The sequence below is a fragment of the Protopterus annectens genome, chromosome 17.part0, assembly GCF_019279795.1.
Source record: "Protopterus annectens isolate FY-2018-M chromosome 17.part0, PAN1.0, whole genome shotgun sequence".
Classification (NCBI taxonomy): domain Eukaryota; kingdom Metazoa; phylum Chordata; order Ceratodontiformes; family Protopteridae; genus Protopterus; species Protopterus annectens.
In genome coordinates, this window is record NC_056751.1 from 127,874,036 (window position 1) to 127,898,157 (window position 24,122).

At 37.1% G+C, this 24,122-nt stretch overlaps 1 protein-coding gene across 1 annotated transcript in view; it reads right to left on the reverse strand.

Annotated features, from left to right (window-relative positions):
• The window catches only part of YTHDC2 (YTH domain containing 2), a 1,963,388-nt gene that overhangs the window by 318,591 nt on the left and 1,620,675 nt on the right, over positions 1-24,122 (reverse strand). Inside the window, exons 26-28 of the mRNA XM_044059160.1 lie at positions 18,506-18,701; positions 11,736-11,845; positions 4,652-4,944 (exon numbers count right to left, since the gene is read on the reverse strand). Coding sequence (XP_043915095.1) covers positions 4,652-4,944; positions 11,736-11,845; positions 18,506-18,701 — 599 coding nt within the window. The remainder of the gene's footprint in view (positions 1-4,651; positions 4,945-11,735; positions 11,846-18,505; positions 18,702-24,122) is intronic.

The following is a 24,122-nucleotide window of genomic DNA, read 5'->3' on the forward strand; positions in this document are numbered from 1 at the left end:
CATCCTTTGAGCCCCTTGCCTTCCTTTTTTTTACAAAAATCCAGCATCAGTAAAAAGAAAACCATTCGGTTCAACCTTCTTATTCATGTGAGCGCTTTCACGGCAATACAGAGCCGCTTCATCAGACAAACAACAATGCTCTGTAAGAGCTCCAATTTTTAAAATACATTAGAGGAAGTCACTCCTACTAACTTCCTGGTATGCTGTGCTAAAGCATTTAAAGTGACAGTGCAATAAATAAATCAAATGATAATATAAAATTAAATAATTCATAATAGCAATGTTATAAATACAAATAGGACTCAAAGAAACTTCATTTTAACAACACATAACACCATTGTTACGGCCAACGTGGTTGTACAGATCACACTTAGATTAAAACTTCACGAATAACATACCGTTAACATAATGTCTAAGTTTAACAAAGCACATCGAAATAGCTGTTCACATATAGAAATCCACAAGGTCAAAATTGAATAATGTACAAGACACATGCAAAAAGCAACGTCCATATTAGCGGCAGAACCAACTGCATGTTCAAAATGCTGATATAAAACCATTATGGAGGGGGGGGGGGGAAAGAAATAGACAATGTAAATCCTAAGTATGGGTGTGTCCATGAAACACAAAAACATACCCTGACATGTATACAGATAAACTATAAAATATACAACTAAAAATTAAAAATTATAATAAACCAAAAATTATTTAAAATGCATATAAAATAACTATAGTCTGTGTATATGAAAATCTGTTAACAAATCCACAAAGCAACCTAAATAAATATATTAAACTGAATCTAACAACATTTAACCAAACTAGGTATAACAAATGAGAATATTAACATAGCATATTCAGCATAGAGTATATAGAACTGGCCTATTGTGGATACAATTGATGAACCAATGGTACCAGGTCATGTACATATGGGGGCCACAGTATAACCTTGGAGCCTAAATATTATGTAATCAATTGTTCAAAGTACAAATGGAGAATGTTACAAAGACCTCAATAAATGAGACAACAGAAAATGAGGCCATCTAGATCATCTCAAGGGTCTGGCCTTCAACTGCGGTTTAATGGACAGAACTACATATATATATATATATATATATATATATATACATATATATATATATATATATATATATATATATATATATATATATATATATATATATATATATATATATATATACATACATATATATATATATCTATATATATACATATATATATATATATATATATTTATATATACATATATATATACATATATATATATATATATATATATATATATATATATACATATATATACATACATATATATATATATATATATATATATATATATATATATATATATACATATATATATACATACATATATATATATATATATATATATATATATATATATATATATATATACATACATATATATATATATATATATATATATATATATATATATATATATATATACACACACACACACACACACATATATACTGTCTGTAAGAAGATCGGCATCACTGTTCAAGATGGAAGATACTGAAGTTATTAAATGTGCACTTACATTCAAGTCCATTGTTGATGGCATCGACTTTTCTAAATACCAACTCTCCAACATGATTGCTATAGATGAAACTGCAGTGTTTATGGGCCAAGGATCTCAAACAGCAATTGATCAGAGGGTTGCCTCGTCAATCTACATTCCCTCAACTGGTTATGAAAGTGCACGTTACCTGTATTTTGGCAATTTGTAAATGGGGAAAAAAAAAAACCACCTCTAATCATTAGTAAGGGTAAGAAAGATAAGTTTGAACACGTTTCAGGCATTTACATTCCTGAAACCGAAAAAGCTTGGTGCACACAAGCAGTTATAAGGAAGTGGGTCGATGTAATGCTGACACTTGTTTTGTGAGGTGTTGAAAGACGTCTGCTAGTCTGTGATTCAGCCAGCATTCACCGCACTGAAGACATGAAGAACTTCCTTGGACAGAGAAGAATAGATCAAATGATTCCCACAGGAATGGCCGACTGTCTTTAGACTCTTGATATTGCAATAAACAAGCCATTCAAGGACCATTTGCACATGGAACTCAATGACTACACTGAAAATAGAATGGAGAGAAATAAGCGTGGAAACTTTGTGAAGCCTAGCCTGCAAGACGTCGTGACTTGGGTGAAGAATGCATGGGAAAAAGTTACTGACAGCTATGTTGCTAATGCACTAAGAGCAGGCTACATGGACAAGCAGTGCTCATTTTAGGAGAGCTCTCTTGCTCCGCATGATAGATCGGGGCCAATGGTTCTGCAGGAAATGGAGTGGCAGGAAATTCAGGCCAGAATTCGGGGGTTGGAGATTTATGACAATGTTCCAGAAGAAGATGACATGAATGTATTTGAAGAACTTTTCCGTTATCTTGGCAACAGAATGGATTGCTTCTGCTTTCAGCTGCAGCAAGCTCTTGTCAGTTTATTGTATTACAGGAACATTTCATCATCAAGGGGTAATTACACAGTAAGGCCTCAGACTTCATTTTTATGACTTTCCATCATTCTCCTCTTATGGTTTGCGTAAGGAATAAAGAAAGCATCACCACTCAAAAAGTGGCACTTAGTCACCTGTTTTATTCCCCTCCTCCAATACACATGTATTAAGATTTTTCTGCACTTTCTGTTAAGCATGAAATATTGCACTGTGAAAGCCAAGGTGTAGATATTCTGAAGTTGAAATGTTTCTTGCACAGTTTATGTAAAATTCTCACACAACTCAACGTGTTACCTAGAACTGTTGCCCAATAACGGAAAAGTATCAAATAAATGTCAATTTGTGCACATGAATAAATGTCGATTTTCGTACATGAATAAATGTAGACTGTTGAACAGGGAGGGTATATAAGGCATCCCCTGATAATAAGCCCTAATGAGTATTTCGGCAGGGGAAAAAATATAAGACCCAGTATTATTTTCGGGGAAATTCTATATATATATCTATATATATATATATATATATATATCAAAATATATATATATATATATATATATATATATATATATATATATATATATAAAAAAAAACTATATATATATATATATATATATATATATATATCCATACATACATATATATATATATATATATATATATATATATATATATAGATGTGTGTGTATGTATATATATATATATATATATATATATATATATATATATATATATATATATATATATGGGTCTAGGACACAAGCTCAACTAGCATATGTCCAAATCACAAAACATCGAACACATATACACGAAAGCGCTTGAACATCGAAAAGCGCTTCCGTGTATGTGCAGTTTAAAAAAATCTAAGTTTCTAGCCCCTATGCACCCCCCTACTTTATTATTCTCACTCCGAAATCGCACTACAGTGGGGAAAACGGAATTTTCCCTTACCCGCACTGTAGTCTGATCTATGAAACAGGCAGACATACACGGAAGTGCTTGTCCATGTTAAGCGCTTTCGTGGATGTGTGTTCGATGTTTTGTGATTCAGACATATGCTAGTCGAGCATGTGTCCGGATCCCATATATATATATATATATATATATATATATATATATATATATATATATACATACACACACACACACACACACACACACACACACACACACACACACACACACACACACACACAGATATATATATAGATATATATATATATATACATATATATATATATATATATATATATACACACACACATACATACACACACGTATAGGTATCCAAGTTTAACTGTATTGCTTGCTGAGTATATAACCGTTAACACCTCTTAAGATTGTTTTATCAGTGTACGTATGATCTTGTACAGTTTTTACATAATTCATATTTGCAATGAAAAAACAGCAGATATAAAGTACCAGAAGTATATCCAAAGAAGCATATTCAAGCTCTCAGGTAATGGCAATGCATATAAAAGCTTAACACTCAAGGCATTCTGTAGGTTTTAAATATGCAGTATTGGATCAACATAATGTCACAAATGGATGAAAATATACTGAAAGCATTAACCAGAAAACAGACTATACGTCTATACTCAAGTAATACTATGTCACCAAATAGCCTGAACAGGGAATTTAATTGAAACTGTTTTCTAAATACTATATCCGGGAACTTTCTGAACTGCCATACAACTTTTAACTGTTTAACTGAATAAGTGTTTGTTTTTGAAAAAAAAAAATTGTGAGAGTCGGTAATGATTCCTAAAAGTAAGTATATGAGCCAAGATATTAGACAGTGAGGGTAACAAAATAATTTCCATACCAGAAGCTATTTGCACATTAGTTTTTTTAAGTTTAACAAATAGTTATTTCAAGTGCTGATATGAAGGCTATTTTATATACTTGCAATACAACAATGAAGCATTCACCATTTCAAAGTAGCACTGAATGTACTTATAAAAAAAAAAAAAAAAACCTTAATCTGTACTCATGAGGTAGAAGTCCCACCCAATTATGAAAACCTGCATTTGTTATAAGCGAACAGAATACTGCAATGGCACAGCCAAGCAAAAACAGTTAAGAATAAAGCAAAATAACCTACAGAACTACAGTAATCAAATAAAATGTTTACATGAGTAAGAAAGTACCTACCTTTCCATGCTAGAACAGTCATCAGAGAATTCAGCTTCTGAAGAACTTTTTCTACTATTGTTCAACTTCCATGAAGATGTCATGGGGAGTTCCTCAGAAGCCATAGGTTTTGGCCTCTGACCAATACCAGAAGGTTGTTGTAGACCTGCTGCTTGTTCTTCTGTGCTCATAACTGTTATAACTGCCCATAAGGTTGCTTCATCAGCTTGGGACCATGACTTAGACGGGGCCTTAATTCTCCGCAGGAACAAACTATGCCACTTCTGCCTTAGCTGTAACAATAAAGCGCTAACCTGTAAAGTCAAAAGAGATACAAGATAGAAAATGAAGTCCTTCGTAGAAAAAGCGCATTTATTTACAGCTCCATTTAACAGGTTTACATGCATGCACAAATTCTGGAATGGTCTTTAACTCAATAAAATAAATATGACGACAGAAAATTCAATGAAATGGCTAACTAGTCATCCTTAAATTCTGTACATATCACCAGATTCTTGAGTTCTGCTGAAAGGTACTCCTCCTCATGGCTTACAGCTATGCTGTAATAATCCATGATGGTATATCATATAACAATCTTCTTCAACTAAGTATCAATGCTTGAGTGTTTAAACTGCACATAACTGAAGGCCTTCACATTTTCTCTCTCACTTATGACAGGCTGTAAACAGAAAACATCATGTTTTCTGTAAAGAACGTTCAGCTAATACTCCTTTGTGTAAGGCAAGTCTTCCTGTATGCTATTCGGGTCTACATTACATGATCAGTATTTCAGAATGTCAAACCACACAAGTTCAAAATGTCGATGCTCTGAAACATCGTTCACTGGGTATTGCAGCAAGACTGTTTGTAATGAGATCATGTTACAGTGGGAATCAGGGAATTTGCTGTTTTCTTCACTGGAGTGCGATCTCCAAGGTGGTATATATAATTAGAAGGGGGTGTAGGAGTGCAGGGGAGCTTGCTCCCTTGCAAAAACAGTTTTTTTTTGACGTTTTAAAACTTCGACCATTTGGTCTCACTGAAATGTCAGGGAATGCACTCTCAAGTTTAAACTATGTTCCTTTTTACTGTTCTTTGTTCTAGTCATTAGAAGACCATTTCTTTGTGGTATTAATGTGTCAACCTATTGCTGATGAATTATCTACAGAGACTAATAATAATTTTCTGCCTTCTCCACTGAGGAAAATGCAGATATGAACAAGATGCATATACAATACATATTTACAAACCAAATGACAGGCTCACCTTCTGAAATTTCAATTTTCAGTGGTATTTTCAAGAAGAAAACCTCAAACTAAAGCTGTCTAATCCAGCAATGCTAAAGTTTAAAAGGCAGCAAGTTAACAGAAAATGAAAACAATGTAAGACCGAGATAGAGATTAATATAAATATACAGGTATGTATTATGCATACATAAAAATATTGTCTTACTACACCCCTAATAAGTGATGTATAAAACCTGATAAAGCAACAGCTATACTTTCATTATCTATAAGAAAAAATACAAAATCTAAGTACCACTTAAAACAATAGCAAATAATCTCCATAATCTGTAATAAGGTTGGCAACTGTCACTTTCTGTATAATGGGTTACATCTGTGATAGCATAAGTGAATAACATCACAAAATAACAGACTTTACCTATGAAAAGTATATAAAAGTCTAGATGCCTTGTACATTAACGTTACTAGCAAAAAACAATTACAACTTACTGTTACTAAATACTAAATACTAGAAAGCCCATTTTTGTATTTCAAATATGGGTTTTACGAGTGTATTCATTTCATTAGGAGGACAAATGAGAACAAGCTTGTAACTTAAAACAAATGAATTGTAGAGATTATCCTATGTCAGTCAGCACAAGGGAGTAAAACTCTGAGATGTTATTGAGCTGCTTCCTGTAGCCAGGGTACATGGTTCGATTCCTTCTACCTTCTCTTACCTGTTGTGCAACTCTGAACAACTTAACCAGACAGTGGTCTTGGATCTACCCTGTAAAGGGAGAATTTTCCAGTGGGCTTACCTGGTCCATACTTAAGAAAAATAAAATAATTGCAAGACTCATTGTATAACTTTTTTGTCAAGACTGCTAGGTAGGAAGGTATTTGTTTGTTTAGTACTTATTCATTTATGACTAGCTTTGGCCCACAAAGCATGGCCTGCATTCAGAGGTGACCTCAGGTGGCATTAATGGTAACTAGGGGAAATTTGGCCCAGATACTGGGGAACTGGAGCTGAAGAGATATAATGAAGTACTTTTGAATAATTTATGACAGGGAATGAAATAACAGGAAGTAAAAGAAAACATGAAATGGTTGTATATACCTGGAAATGTCAGCAAACTATGATGCTGTGTTTCATACAATTTTTTTTTCTTGTTAAAAATCTTTTTTATTGTACTAATGTGCTGAATTAATTTCAATGCAATTATAATAGGTTTCAAACAAGGCAGCCATACTTTCTTTAATAAGTACCATTGACTTTTTTATATCCATATCTGCTACCACCAAATCAGGCAGACTGAACCCTTAGTTTAATGCCTCATCTGCAAGATGGTACCTCAAGAATGCCCCTTAAACCCCCTTAAAGCTGTGCTGCAATGTCATTAGTGGAAAATAAATTCAGCACTGGTGGCGTTCAGGGATAAAGCCATAATTATGGTCCCGGTGACCAGTTTAATTAGTGGCTCAGGCATCTGATGACACTGTCAGTAAAGGATGAGCATGGCCATCCTGAAAAGGAGGAGGGGTAGAGCAAGACTCACAAAGCCACAAACCCTAATAAGAAGTGTGACAATAGGACGTACTGCCAGCCATGCCAGGAGACGTAGGGCAATGGATGTGTAACATATGCCAACACAGCTAGCTGGTATCTTGTAAACTATTATATGTCATTTGTATATCAAACTGATTTGTACAGCTACTTGTGTTAAAAATGTACTTGTAATGCTGCTTGTGTTAAAACATATCACAGTGTGCCCTGCTGGAAAGAAAAGAGAAAGAAATGTACATGTATTACTGTAACTGAATTAAATGTATATATTTTAACTGAGGATACTGGAAGAGAAGAGGTTAATCACAATCCGGATGCCACAAACTTTGTAAAATAGCTGAAATTAAATTAGTCCATAAAGAGTGTATCTTATAGTTCTGGTTGCAGCCAGAGACAAAATGTCTGGGAAACAAAGTATTAGGAAGCCCTCTTTATTGACTCTAACAGGGAGCTAATTGCTACTCTGGGAGGGTAGATGTTTGAAATGGTTTTATGACTTCCAGGAATAGCAGCAGATCTGAGCAAAGCACTAGCTGTGTGTATGGTAACACATAGGTACAAAATCCTGACAGCTTCTAGCAATGGGGGTTTGGATGGGAATCAGAAGTCAGATGACCAGATGTATGTGATGTAATTCTGTACAGAAATATTTTTTTAATATTAGAGGAGAATGAAGTCTCAGGAGCTCTCTGTTTTTTGAAAAGTGACCAAGAAGGAAGACCACTCACCTACTTCATCTTGCCATGTGCTAGTAAGTGACCAGGGAAAGTAATTCTCTAAATCAGTTAATGAGAATGGTTAAGAATTGTTTTTCTGTAACTGCGTGAATCTTTCCAGTTGTGTTATTTTTAATATTTCCTGTGACTGAAACTCTGGTGTTTACTGTAAATAGATATTTAGTATTTTCATGTTCTTTTATTATTTATTATTAAATATATTTAAACTTTTCACTGTGGCTGGTCCTTCTAGAAAATTATTTAAGTTTTGAGAGTATCTGCACATATTTATTTGGTGATAACTCTGGCCACTCCTGAAAGCCTGGTTGTTTGGTCAACACTACCATTTACATTAATATTAACTTCACTCATTATAACTGGATAGGCTTTTAAGAGATTTACAGTAACTGACTGGTGGAAGTAAAACTACTTTATAAGTCTGGAAAGAAGGTGGCATAACTAGTAAGTCTGTAGCAGTCTTTCTCAGGTGTGTGTGTGTGTGTGTGTGTGTGTGTGTGTGTGTGTGTGTGTGTGTGTGTGTGTGTGTGTGTGTGTGTGTGTGTCAGCTACTTGGCGCAGAGACATGAAACATTGGTTTCACAGAGAGGGTGCTGGAGGACTTGCCTTGGACCCTTACCTGAGGACCTAACCCTACAGCTGTGCCAATGGGGAGCCTTACTGGGAACCTGGAGGGAGACAGATAGAGACATCCAGACCCCCAAGCTGAGTGTGTGCCCTCTGGCCTCATAACGGAAATTGTGCTTGATGCAGACAGGTATGTATCTGGAAATACTGAGTGTATCCATTTGTATTCCAAGTAAACATCTCTTTCCAGTGTCAGTGGTGAGGATCTAGGCTCCTTGATTACTGGCCCAGAGTGGGGACATCACAGTACGAAGCACTGTGGTGCGCAAACTAGGGTTGGGCTGGTGGTAGTCCTTGTCAGGAAGTGCAGAGCAGCAAGTGCTCATGTGAGAGGGGGACAGAGTCCCCACAGTGGTGCCAGATGTTCATCTCCCCACACAGTGGAGGAACAAGGGACAGATAAATGGTCTCACTGCCACAATGACAGTGAGAGCAAACTCCATGAAGTCTGCCAGGATAATGACCCCCCCCACCCAGATGCGTCTTGGCCCAGCAGATCTAGGGACTCCTCACTGCCAGGAAATAAATGGAATTCAGTCTGATGGGGCTGTCTTAACAGTCAGCAGACAGAAAGGGGAACGCATCCAAGGAAAAAAAAATATAAAAAGAATCCAAGGACAAGATATAGAAACAGAAGCTACAGCTTTTTGTGTTTCCTGGCATCAAAGTTAAGTGGGCTATCTGTCATGCCACTAACACAAGCAATTTGTAAAAAAATGATTGGTATTGCAAACACTGTGATGGTTAGATCAAAAAAAGAACAGAATCATCAATAATAACTACACAATTTCACCATGAAAAATGAAGGAAAAGAGATGTTAGACCTAATTTAACTGAATTTAAAATGCATGGTGGATGAGGCTGCTGAACACAAATGAAAGGTTACGTGTCAAAGGAAAATCTTACATATTTGTTTGCCTGGAAGGGTATGGTAAACAGACTGTGCTGCTATGCCAGTGATTGCCCGCACCTGTCAGCTGAAGTGCCATGGTGAATTTTATGAGTGGTGGCATACATTTGTTTTGGGGACTCAGTAAAAAAATCTGCAATACCTTTTGAAAATATTGCTCGAGATTATATTAGGACTCATTTTCTTCTTTAACACTGCAGCTGTCTTGCATTTAATTTCATTAAATTTTGTTCCACTGCAGCAATATCCAGATGTTTTGCAAATATTAATTTTTATTTTTCTCAAAATGTAATTTTTTAATGTAAAAATAAAATTACCACTTTAAATCTTACTGTTTTTTCTGCTTGTTTAAATTTAGTACATTGTTTATACACTCTTCTGCATTAGGCTCAGGGCCTAGGCAAAAATTCTATTCTCTATGGTAGTCTGAATACCATCTGCCTATGACAATCATGCCTGCTGACCGATTCTGTCAATGAACTTTAATATTTTATCTGTAGCCAAAGTAGCAAAGAGAACAAATTGTGATATAACTTGAAAAATAAAAAACAAAACAATTCCATAATGTACTAAACGGTTTAGATTACTACAAGGGTACCTGAAGCCGCCTATTTCAGAGCTTAAGCTGTAATGAGTAACATGCTGGCTCCTCACGGAGTATTCTACAACTTATAAGGAATTCCAGTCAGGAAAAGTGATAAATAATGTAGTTAAAATGAAATGATATAATACGAAATTCTTGCCAGGAAAATGTGACAAATAAGGTGGGTAAACCCAAATGTTATAATTTATTATTACAGTGACCCCCACCCCCACAGATAAGTGATACCAACTTGTGTCAAATAGCTATACTACATTTAAGGCAACACATACAATGTTTTGTGCTACTAATTAGAGTAAGGCAAACAATGAATCTGAATGTCTTGGGGAATCTGGCAACTACAAGGACACCTGTTAGTTGTGTGATAGACAACATAAAATACAAAGGAACAGGCGAACATAATAAAGTCAAACAGATGCATATCAAAGAGAAAACTGATGCCCAAAAATAACAAAAACTTTCCTCTAGTAAGAGAAAAAAACTATTTCAAGCACTTGGTGCAAACTCTGCTCATGGGAGGAAAAAAACAGGACACTACATGTAAAGCAACCGGACATACGGATGTGTAAGGGAGTAATACAGATCTCCAAATGGTGAAGGGCAGAAATAAAAAAACAAGAACATTTTAACTTGCTAAAGTTTTCTGATCAGGATAAGCTACAAACTGTATCACGGAAGACGACTAAGCATTTTATATGCACTGATTAAACATAAACATGTTTATAAACATTAAGTCCATAACTTGTATTAGCACATTTTATCATTTCACAGTTAAGTCAAGCTGTAAAGGGAAACAATGTGAAGTCTATCTAATTTTTGCAGACATTAAGTGAATCACTAAAATTAATTGGTCTGCAAAGACTAGTAGAACTAGCATTCTACACGTTGCCCTAAATGGTAAAACTAATGCACTATGTAAACTTTAATCAGAATGTAAATAATGTTAACACCTGCCACTAAACACCAACTCCCAAGACAATTGATGTTAACACTTGCAAGGGATATGAAGGTAATACTCAAATATTGTGACTACAAGTATGCATACAGTTAAAGAAATCCTAGGCAGAATACAATTATTATACATCTTACGAGGGTTGTAATACATTTAGGGAGCATCAGTTTATTTTATAGTGAAAGTGACTGTGGTGCAGCCATCGTCTGGTGTGTTTAACTACACTGAGTGCCACCTCCTAACTGAAATCACTGTCTTGTTATGACAAAGGTGTTCATCTTTCACACATCAGTGTCTGAATAAGTGTCTTCTTCCTAGTATAGAGGGACATAAAAAGTAAAACTATATACCCTCAACAGAATGTAGGCTCACTTATTATTTACAAAAAATATATAAAATCACACATTTTACCCAAGGCAAAAACTCCTCTGCAATTATTGAAATATTTTTTGCCAACAAAAAACAAGATACAAGTCTGTCAACTTTACCTCAGGATCCAGTTTGAAATTAAGCCACTCATCCAGTTTTAATACTGCCAGATTAGCAGTAGACTGATCTTCCATCTCGCTGTCACTGCTTTCATTTGGAGTACCATCAACTACGTCAAAATAAAAAAAAAGAACAAACTTAGTTCTGTAATGTACTGAAACAGAGAGTCAAGCAAAATAACTAAATTTTTTTCAAACAGATTTTCATTTAAAATGATCTTGAAAAAGTCTTTAAAATCAACAACTGCTAATAAACTGGACATTTTTGAACACAGAAAGAAAATGTTCCCATATGAAAAATGAGAGACCACATTCTTATAGTCATGACACTTCAAACATAAACAAAAACAGTTAGTTCTGAAAGTCACTTCTACACCTTTAAAGTTTTTATTCCTTTTATTAGCAGTGGTGCCAGTCCCTCTACCCCCACACCACTGCTATTTAAAACATGCTACCCCAAGATCTCTGTATCTCAGACAAGGGGGTATACACTTTGAGAAATATCACAACTTTGGACATAATATATTTTCCTGCTCTTAAACTTTCAGTTCCACTACTCCAAGGATTACAACAGTCCTGTGTATTTAGGGCATATATACACACACCTTCTTATGGTAAATTATCTAGACAGAGAGAGTGTGTATGTGTGTGTGTTTATATTTTTTTACTTATTTCTAGACTTTTGCAAACCCTTTGTTACAATCTGTCATAGCAAACTTCTACTTCAAATCTCATTAGGTCTCTCTCAGCCCACCTCTTCTATGTTTCAAATGCTACCTATCCTGTAGGTATCCAGTCAGTAAAATGGCACTCCACCCTTTCTCCATACCTCCCAGTCACCACCAGTGTACTACAAGGCTCTATCTTTGGGCCCCTCATCCTTCACATTTCATCACTACCCTCTACACATCCATACAACAAGCCCACCCCAAATACAGTACGCAGATGACTCCACATTCTGCACATCTGACAATGTGGCACACCTCCAAAGAATTACTCAGGAAGCTTTAACAGCAACTGAAACGTGGCTTTATGACTCACAACTCATGGTCAACCCTTAAAAAGCCAAACTACTACTATTTCCTCAAATCTCTCTCAGATAGCCCTCCTTGTCCTCTGCTGCTGCTATCTAACTTATAACCTTATTAATCCATTTGCTCCTCTCTCATAAATACACTCCTAGGGCCGAATTCTACAATAATTCTGTAGGTGGGCCCACCATCTCCCAGGAACGACAGTGACTTTATGGTTTATTATACCAAAGACTGAAAAACTCCTCCCCCATCTGTCCAGACAAGGAACTGGCCAGATTTTACTGTAATTCTGCAGGTGATTATTCCCTCTCTAGGCAGAAAGCAACCCTACAGGTATTTTCCTCTAAGACAGATACTTCACCTTTTTTTTTTTTTTTTTTTTTTTTTAAGGGGATGAGGGATGAGAAGGGTAGGCATTACATGCATGGTTAGACATTGATAATTTTTTGTTTGCAGGTGATAAGAATCTTAAGTAGGCAACCACAAATGTCAAGCATAATTTTCCATTACAGTGGCCCACTCAGCCCCTCTCTTGTTACAGAGCTGCAGCTTGTCTCCAGCCAGAGAAACATGCTCTGGCCTCCACCAAGGCATGCCATAGCTTTGACAGAACTCCAGTTCCTCTCCTCTCATCCAATAAGGTAAAATACAATAAATTGAAGGCACACAAGAACACTTCTGTTTGCAGTGCCAGCAAACTGGTTTAATTAGCATCCAAGTGCCAGAAACTGAGATGGGATGGTATGGGATCATAGCAGTCTACTAAGCAGATGGACTCAGGGCCCTTACAAGCCTAGACAAGTTCAACTCATTTTCCCAAGGCTGCCTGGTTCAAGCAGACACTAGAATCAGCACGTATTCCGCCTGTCCAAGAGGGACACAAGTGGAATCCCCAAAGTGACTTTCCGGTTACCCATCCAATTGTCCAAATTACCCTTAAAAAGGGCCAGCGAGGGGCTTTAACATGTACAAGAAGCTTGTTCCAAAGTTGGGGCAACATCTAATGAGACAAAGCTGTCTCTCCAGCAAGTTCTGCTGATGCCACATACCAGCTTAAGGTCCTTTGAATGAGTGACCAGTCTGCCATTTGACTTGCGAATGTGCACTTTCAATAAAGCTGGGTCAGAGATTACTCTATATGCAAGGCACAGGTCACCTCCGAGCAGTCTGTAGGACACAGAATAAAGTAATAATGATTTCAGTCTGTCCACGTAAGACAAATATTGAAGACCTTGAATTTTCTTTGAAAGGAGCATTTGTGGTCTCTCCAATTGCTGCAGGTGTTTGGACAGGAACATACCAAAGGGAGCATTGTACTTTATTATTGGACTGATGTGGGAAGAGTACAGGGGGAGTTGTAACCTCTCTCTTTTTTTTTTTTTTGAGGCAATGCCTTTACTTATGAGATGAGCAATATAAAATGCCCTTCTTACCACTGTGGAGACATGGTTATCGAAGTTAAGGTTGCTGTCAACCTGTGTGCCCAGATCTCTCACCACTGACTGTGTGCTTAGGGTATTACAACTGATGTGTAGTTTGAATATCTCCCTTGCCGAAGGGGATGACAAATTTAATGCAAAAAAATGCATGAAGACCAAGAATTTGGGACCAGACATTAGTCTATATAAGACCTTCTTGCAGGACATTGACATTGCTAGAGGTTTCAATGACTGCTCCCAGTTTGCAGTCATCAGCAAACTTTGTCAGTCACAGTCCTTTAGTTTTAGCCTGTACTTCGGAGAAGTAGATTCCGAACAGTAGGGGTCCAAGAACGGATCCTTGTGGAACACCACTGATTACGGGTCTGCTGGAGGAGGTGGAGTCCCCTATTTTGACCATATGAGCTCTATCAGTGAGGCAGTTTGCAACCCCTCCCTGACAATATATGGGTTGATACCTAGTTGGGTGAGTTTATCAATGAAGCCTGAGTGAGGGATTGTGTCAAAGGCCTTGGCCAAGTCTAGTTAGGCCGCATGCACAGATTTGCCCTAGTCTAAGGATTTGGTGACTAACTCAAAGAAGTCCACCAAGTTTAACAGGCATGATCTCCCCTTGACAAAGCCAAACTGGGTGGAGTCAAGCATTTGGAGATTTCCTATATCTTTGTTAATAAGGTCCATGATGATTCATTCCATGGTCTTACAGATAAGGCTGGTTCAGGCTCATGGGTCTATAGTTCCCAGAATCCATGGATGCACCCCCTTTGTGCAAAGGGATGATGGCAGCAGTTTTCCATTCCACTAGGACAAAGCCAGTGCTTAGGCTGTGATTGAAAAAGTGTGTTAAATGGAGCTGCTAATTCCTGTTTTAACCCATGTAGAACACAGCCCGGGATGTTGTCTGATCCCATAGAGGCTATGTTTTTGGCCTTGGACAAGGAGTTTAAGACCTGCTCCTCAGAGATACTAGGTGAGGGTCAGATGTTAGGGATGCTTTGGGGTACATGTGGCAGGGACAGGTGAAAGAAGATTTCACTGAACCTGTCAGCCAGAAGATTTGCTATATCCACAGGTTCTAAACATGTAGTACATTAACTAAACGTTCAGTGCAAATCTGGGCCTTACCTTTGAGGTTATGGATATAACTAAAGAACGCCTTGTCGTTATCGTTAGCTAGGGAAGCTAATTTGGATTTGCATTTAGTTTTGGAGGACTTCACTAGGAGTCTTACTTGCATGTTTAAGTTGAGGAGGGAGTATTTCCAGTTTTGAGACCATTCCTTCCTACGCTTAGACAGCAATTTCTTTCTCCTACTGTACAGCCTATTAATGACAGTTGTCCACCAGACAGGTTTGTTTTTCCTTGAAGATCTTGCTTTGGTTGTTTATACAACTGCGCAGGTGCTTGCACAAAGCATTGGTGTATAACTCAGCATAGGTGTCTGTTCCATCAGTGTGGGGAGGGAATATGAAGCTATTTATGCCGTCATGTAGAGAAGTCGTAATTGGCTTTGGAGAAGTTTTTTTATAGTCTGGTAGTTGCTAAGGGGGGTCTTGTGTTACAGTTACTTCTGGCAAGACTGATTTGCGGTCAGATCTCACCAGGAAAGTCCACACACTGGGGGTGGTGCAGCAGTGCCCCATGTTGGTGAGCACTAGGTCCAGGATGTCCGAGACCCTTGTGGGTGTGTCAAACAGCTGGTCCAGGGCACTGGACTTAACGAAGTCCAGGAACCGTTGGGCAAATGAGTTAGAACAAGTATAATTTACCCACTCTATGGGCGGGTAATTAAAGTCACCAAAAAACAGGGTGTTTGGCTGTATCTTGATTGACTCAAGTAGATCCAATTAGGCTGAGTGGATGTCCTGATTCATGGACGGGGTCATATAGCTGGCAATGACCAGAAGAGGGGTCTTAACCACATTCAAGTGCACCTGAAGTAATTCAAGGGAATCATGCTGTTTAACCAATCTAGAGGTGCATATATCTGCAATAAATATTGATACACCACATCCATTAGTTCACACACCTTCACTTTGTGGTCTGAAGATGTGGAAGGAAATGTAACCTGGTATAGCTGGGGTGCTCTATGCAGCCTTAAACCGGGTCTCAGTGAATGCACAAATGTCAGCATCTTCCAGGGTGAGGACTGCTTCCAGTGAGTGCGATTTTTTGTTAATAGACTCCTAGCATTTAGCAGCATAACCTTGAGGTTGTTTTCAGATGGTATTTTTATGCTGCAAATTTTGTTCTTGTGACATTGCCTAAAAAAAGGCACTACGGGGTTGGCAAGAGGCTTGGCCAGTAACTGAAATCCCAGGGGCGACAGATGAAGACTATCTCTGGCAAAGCATTGAGGTCTGTCAACCATGTCATCCCAGGCTGACAGATACCGGATCCCCTTTAAATGACACCAAAAACTAAGCCAATTGTTGAAGTCGATCATTTTTTGTTTGTATTGAGGTATCATCCTAGGTGAAAGTAAAATGCTGCTTAAGGCTACGGACATACCTGTCTGAGACACAATTTAGTAACCAAAACACAACTCACCTTCTGAACACTAATGGTTAGGACATAAATGTCCTGCTATCACACCTTGTAAAAAAACAAATGGGAAGAAAAGCAATAGGTGGGGGTGGGGTGAGGTCAACAGGCAGGGGTAAAATAAAGGACAATGTGAAGGATGCACGTCTCCCAAATAAGCAACAAAATCTAGAAGATTTAGGATTTTTGCCTGGAAATGTTTACATTGATATTTTATAACCCCGAATAGACTCCAGAGAACTTTTCCTAAGGCAGACACCAAATGTTGGAGGTGTGAAGGAGAAAAGAGAGGCAAATGAGAACATATTCCCTTGGAGTGCAGTGACTCTGTGGACTTCAAGAATTTCCTGTGGGATGCACTGTCAGAGATGCTGGGTGAACAGATTGGTCTGACAAGGGAGATGATTTTATTTATTTATTTTACATTTGTTTACCAGGGAGATCCGACTGGACAAAGCTGTACGTTTTCAGTGGAGGCCCGGAGAGAAAAGCTACAGAACAATTGCTAATATACTATCAAGTGTTTACATGAGCATTGTGGTTTACAAATATGGTTATATAATATAGCAGATAATAACATATGATTGCATAAGAAATATACATAAGCATAGTGGTTTAGACATACAATTAAAAGTATAGCAGATAGTAACATATGATTGTTGTTTATACAGTATGTTTAGTAGCGATAATCTTGAAGATGCACTGAAGATAAGACAAGAAAATAATTTTTCTGAGTTATTATACAGAATCAGAATTGCCTAGATGTGGTAAGGCCTTGCTGTGTCTAATAATGGTGGCTGCCAAAAAAGCAACTACTAGAAAATGGAAATCAAAATCTAAACCAACTATACTGGAAGTAGTGAATATAGTAACAGAGATAAAACAACTGAAATTGAGATCTTTAGAAAAGGGTAGAAGCAAACTACATAGGAAAACTGGGAATTGTGGGAACAATACATAAAAAGGGAGGAATGAGGTTTAAAAAGGCTGCAGGACTTAAATGAACTATATAATGTTTGAGTGAGAAACACTGGGTAGTATTATAAGTGATGTAAAATGCTTGCAACTAGGGTGTGCCAGTGTGGTTTGTTTTCATTTATATAAATGTATGATTGCCTATGTAGTAAGCAATGGTTTAATAAAGATGTTTCTCGTTTAAAAAAAGGCAGGAACTGAATAATGTTGGCAATATTGCTTAGGGTATATGATATATAACAATATATGTGAAGTATAATGTTTATGTTAGTACAGTTCAATTATTTTATATGAATGTAAATTTGCCTATATAACAAGCAATAATTCAATAAAGGTGTTTGGAAAAAAATGTGAAGAATACATGGAATCAGACATTAAACTGATCATTTCGGAAGAGATGAAGGTCAAATGATTACCAAAATGTACAGAAAAAAAAAGTTGCATACCAGTTACACCTCAACAGTTAGCCATCTTACCAGAAATAAGATGACAAAAGGGTATCTGACTCCATCTTCTTTACACAGTTTTTTTTTTTTATGCTCCATCTGACTAGACAATGCCTACAGGTTGGAGTGGATTGTGATATCATTAAGAGCTTGATAGCATACCCAGTAGGATAGAAAGATAGCCGTTACTTGCTACAACCAACTTCCAAATAAGGTATAATTATCCCTACAGAGTTTCCATTTACCATCCATTAGAACATGACACTATTATGCTACCTATGCATCTCAAAATACATTATATTATTTGTTGACTCATAATAAGGAGAGTTTACCTCTAAGGGATGAAGGCTCCTGTAAAGCACTGCTTGGCAGTCTTGCAGGCCCAGAAAACAAAGCTACTGTGACAGGTGTCACTGCAGAGCAACATCGAATACTAGAAATCCTATGTGCACGAGTCATTTCATCATATATAATCCAGTCTGTAGGCAAAGCCTGAACAGCTGCAGCCTGTCCATTTGCTGGTGGAATCTGCATAAAACAAACAAAACCATAAATACATTCTCCAAATATAATGCAAATCATACAGAAATAAAGCACACATTACAGATGGCACTCCTGAAAAATCATATATTATGATTCCACCATATCTACTAAAGTTTTACTTAACAGTAGCGATGTAGTGGGGCCTACTTGAAAGTACTGAAGCTGGGTTACAGTAGCCTAAATTATCAACAACAGTGCATTTCCATTCCTGCCAACTGCAGGGTAAGCACTATAATACATTACTTTTACAGCAGTGTTGGGGGAGTAGCTTCATCCCTGCACTCACAATGTATAGTGGTTCTGTCCCCCCACCTCAAACCTCTAAATATACTATCTCTGAGGCTGCATCAGTGTGGAGCAAAGGATACTAAGCTTTTACCCTAATTCTGTGTTACGCTGTAGGTAGTATTTTTAAAAACTGGGAGTGTGGGGGTAGTAGCACAGCCACCACACAGAGATGCAAAAGGTTGTGCCCCCTGCAACAAAAACATTACAAGTAGAATGCACATCTGTTAATTATACCAGATGGTAGTAGAAGTACATGGAAGAGCATGTACTATAAGTACGGTTGGTAAGATCCAAAAGAATATCCTCAAAAGGTGGAATCGCACTGTCCCAGAAAAATGTTCTCAAGGTGGTGTACAAGCCTAAAATACAGAGCCTGTCCAAAAATGAAAAAAAAACCTCCTGGAGTGGAAAATCAAACTGTAGTGTAAAGTGAAAGACAAATGATAACTAGATGGCCATCAGGAAGCTTCTTTAATGATATGGTCTCAAGCCAAGCACTGATGATAGAAAACTCCATTGTCTCTTCATTGATTTTACACAGACAACCACCTTTCCATTGACAAAATATCCAGATAGAAATACAGCTAGATATTGTCTGGTAGCTGCAAAACCATTTCTTCCAGGGACAACGAAAATAAACTGCTCCATTTCTGTATGCGTGTGAATCTGAAAGAGACAGAACAATGACAGTGTACACCCAGTATCCAGGAAAGAAAAGAAAGAAAAAAAAATTGTGGGATGAAGAACTGTTCACAGACTACTTAAGGGAGAAAGCAAGGGTTCTTCCTTGACATATACATTTGGTCCGCGTGAAGAACAAGGCAAGACACTTTACACATAACAGCTTAAAACACTGAGCTGTGTCACACAGCGGCCTTCAAGAACAGCACTGTCCAGGGCATAAACTCAGACTTCAGGCACTACAAATCAGAAGGATCAAAAGGAACATGCAGTGATATGAGGTTCCCGTTTCATGCCAGAGGCTACATCTTTAACAGAGACTGGTGATAAAGGGATTCTATTCAGATACTGACTTACAGTTCTGCTCAGGAAAAAACCCTGCATTCCACCAAATTGTTACACGACAAGATAAAAAAAAAAAAAAAATATATATATATATATATATATATATATATATATATATATATATATATATATATATATATATACATATATATATGTGAATCATCGAATGTTCAGAACATCGACGTTCTGATCATAGAGACCAGAACATCGATGCTCAGAACATTGAAGGTTTAAACTGAAAGTGCCAGGTAAGTGAAACTGTACAATGTTGAGTGTGTATACAGGACAGCAAGGTGCCATGCATGTTGTGTGTGCCATTTGAGTGTTGGCATTGCAGGTAGGGTACAGGAAATCTCCCATTTAGTGCTACCGCATATAGCTGTAAACAGGAGATTTCCCTTACCCCACTGTAGTGCGATCTCGGAGTTGGAATATTAAAGTAGGGGAGGTGTGGGGGGGCATAGCCCCCCACAGGGGGGGGGGTGCAGGGGGGCGAAGCGTAACATAGTTTTTGTAAGTTTTTTGGTGTTTGTATGGTTCATTTTGAACCTTCGATGTTCTGAACATCGATCTTCTGGTCTTGATGATCAGAACATCGATGTTCTGAACATTCGATGATTCAAAGTGAATATATATATATATATATATATATATATATATATATATATATATATATATATATATATATATATTTTTTTAAATCTTGTCGTGTAACAATTTGGTGGAATGCAGGTTTTTTTCCTGGGCAGAACTGTAAGTCAGTATCTGAACAGAATCCCTATATATATATATATATATATATATATATATATATATATATATATATATTTGCTTGAGACAGTTAAGGTAAATAGTGGAATTCATTAATTTATTTTCGTGAATAAGAGTTTACATGACTTTTTTTCAACAGTGATCTACAGGGTAAAACCTTCCAGAGATTCAGCATCATCAACAGGCACAGTGCAGTGGTGAGCACTGTTGTCTCACAGCAAGAGGTTCTCTGGTTTGATTCTCAGCAGGAGTGCCTTGTGTGTGGAATCTGCATGGCTTCCCTGCATTTGCATGGGTTTCCTCTGGGTGCTCCGGTTTCCTCCCACATTCTAAAGATGTGTCTGGAGAGTTTCTCAAGCCTCCACTGAAAATGGGCTCTGTTCCAGTCAGACTTTCCCAGTAAAGAAATGCTAAATAAATAATAAATAAATAAAATTTACCTATGGAATGAAGGCTGAGATGATGCCTCCTGCATAAGGAGTAAGAGACAAAAAAGCACTTTTTCAAATTCCACTGCAAAATTTTTGTGATCAAACCCATGAAGAACTGGAAAAACTGCCTTTCATTTTTGCACCATGGAATTTATTTACCAATTTAATGAACTTATACCATTTATTAATCATGTAGATGGAAGGCTTGGATGACCCTTTTCAGCCAGGAGCCAAAGGCCACGTGCAAGTACAGAACACAGTTTAACATGTATTTTTACATTTTCCAAATATTCTTATAACATGTTGAACATAAAGCAAAATTAGAATGTTTAGCATGTGCTGGAAGGTTAAGGAAAGAAGGGTAGGAAAATATTCTGATAGGGATCTTACTAACATCTACATTAGGCGTAATCAAAGAGATCATGCAGAACAGCTTTCTGAGAGAAGAGAGTAAGAAACTTCCTACTGTCCAGTTACAAAGAGTTTCAAACTACGCTTGCAAGTCTGCTGAGAGCTTTCACTGTACTACAAATGAAGGGTAATGCATTAATGTCAGAAGAGCAATTCAAAGTCTAGGAACACAGAAAGAGCAGAAAACTAGCAGCAGAACAAACTAACCAGCACACTAATATCTCAGAATTCTTCCAGCAAAAATCTCTACTCTCATAGCATATCCAATTGCTGCAACCTACCATTTTTGGACAGGTCAGCCAGTTCTACAAATTTAAGTTACCACTAAAGTTATAATTCTAAAAATTCTGGAACTGTCACTGCTCTTCCCTATGTTGTTTACCCCATTAGATAATAGCATCAACCCATCTTATCTAATATTCAGTCACTATAGATATATCCACAGCCACAAAGTATTTCCTTCTGAGATACTACCTGGTCTCATCTTCTGATCACGCTGCTACACCCTCTCACATATAATCACATACTAAGCTTTTGCTAGTTCTCTAATATCTCTACAAAACGTAACTCTGGACTCCTCCTCAACCACAAGTCTCTACTCAGATCTATTCTCACTAACCCCATAAATTATAACTGCCTTCTCTTCACAACTGATAGAGTCTGCTTAACCATGAGCTCTACTGACTACCAGTCTCCTGAACAAATTCTTAGCTTGTCCTACTGTTTGTAAATCACATCTTTACAAGCAGTTCTTTCTTTTAATTCTCAATGCTATAAAAGATACAAATGCACTGTATACAGATTTCTAACTACTGAATCTTTTACTGTGAATTTACTTATGATCTCCCTTTTATGAAAACTATGTCCTACTGTATCTAAACCTTTGCACTACAAGCTCAATATATGATAAAGTACTGTAAATAATTTGAAACCTCAATCTTAGGTACTGTTTAATACTGAACAACAGTACCATGATATTCTTCTCATTGTAATTTCTTCCTGGGCCTCTGATAAAAAGAGGCTATCTGCATAGTCAGACTTTCCTGGCAAACTAAAGTAAATACACAAGTTCTGTAACTGATTACCAAAAAACACTGGTTCCTATCAAACGATCAAATGGACAGATTGTTGAAAGTCATATGATCAAAAATTCAGTCTGTTGAAACATTTGACTGAAATTGTGTTACAGTAGGGATCAAGAAATGTGCCCTTTTCTCCATTGTAGTGTGATCTTGCAGTTGGTATAAATCATTTGCAGGGGGTGTGGGAGTACTTGCTGCATTGCCAAAGCATTTTTTCTGCTGTATGTGGGTGTTTTTTTAATTTGGATATTTTTTGATGGATTGAATTTTTGATAATATGGTTTTGATCATATAACTTTTGACAATCTGTCCGTTCAATGGTTTGTCATAGATCCAGAAACACAGGTCCTTATGCAACTGGAAAAATAATTATTTAAATTAATTTCAGTCTTAACCACATGCAGTACAATTCTATACAGTAGATTTTGTTTTTACAATACATAAAATTAGCTAGTCTACCAAATATTAAGATATACAGCTACTAACTGAGAAAAAAATGGGTTCAGGTACTGTTCCCTCTGAGTTTTAGCAGCATGTTCATTAGTCATATTATCAACAAATAATGACCTCCACTCTTTTTGAAGAAAGGGACCTACTGGCCGATTAAAATAAGACCTAATTAAACTCTTTGCAGTCATACTGGACATTTTGTGATAGAACTTCATCCTTATTTGGATGCCTGGATAACACCACAAAAGAGGACTGCATGCGTAGTACTTAAGGTCCTCTTACCCAAGAAATGGGAAAGATAATCTTTTGAGTCTTCAACCACTAAGATTTAATACTGAACAATCTCACTACATATGCAACCAATTTACAGTTTCAACATAACTGAGACATACAAGTGAGCTTCATTTTACACAAAATTAATGGTGTTAAGCACATCCTACAGAAAATACTAAGCTGGAGCATCTGATTTCTTAAACATTTAATCTACTGACAATCATTAGCAGACCGGAGTTCAGCTGTGGCAACCCCTAACCGGGAAAAGCCGAAAGAACAACAACATTCTGTTACATATGCAAAATGGCCAAGAATATGGAAGTTATATACTTCCCACAACTAAATATCTGTGCTGTCTACTTTCACTCCTCCTCACTAAAGGGTCTCGGATCTGATATCAGATGCGACTCGGCCACTTTAAGATTTTAGGATCTGAGTCTCGAGCTCCTCCCTCTATCCATAATGCACCATACCTTCCTCAACTCTCCCAGATCGAGTATGCTGCCCTATAACTGAAAGGGCTACCAGAGCTACAGAGAAAGTATCTGAGGCTCCAACCTGGAACCATGGGTTCTGAATTCTTCCAAGCACTTCACAAAGGCACCAGACCTGGGAATGGATGGGAGGGCCATGAGGAAGAATGAAAGTTGACAACAAAATTACCTACTTATGGT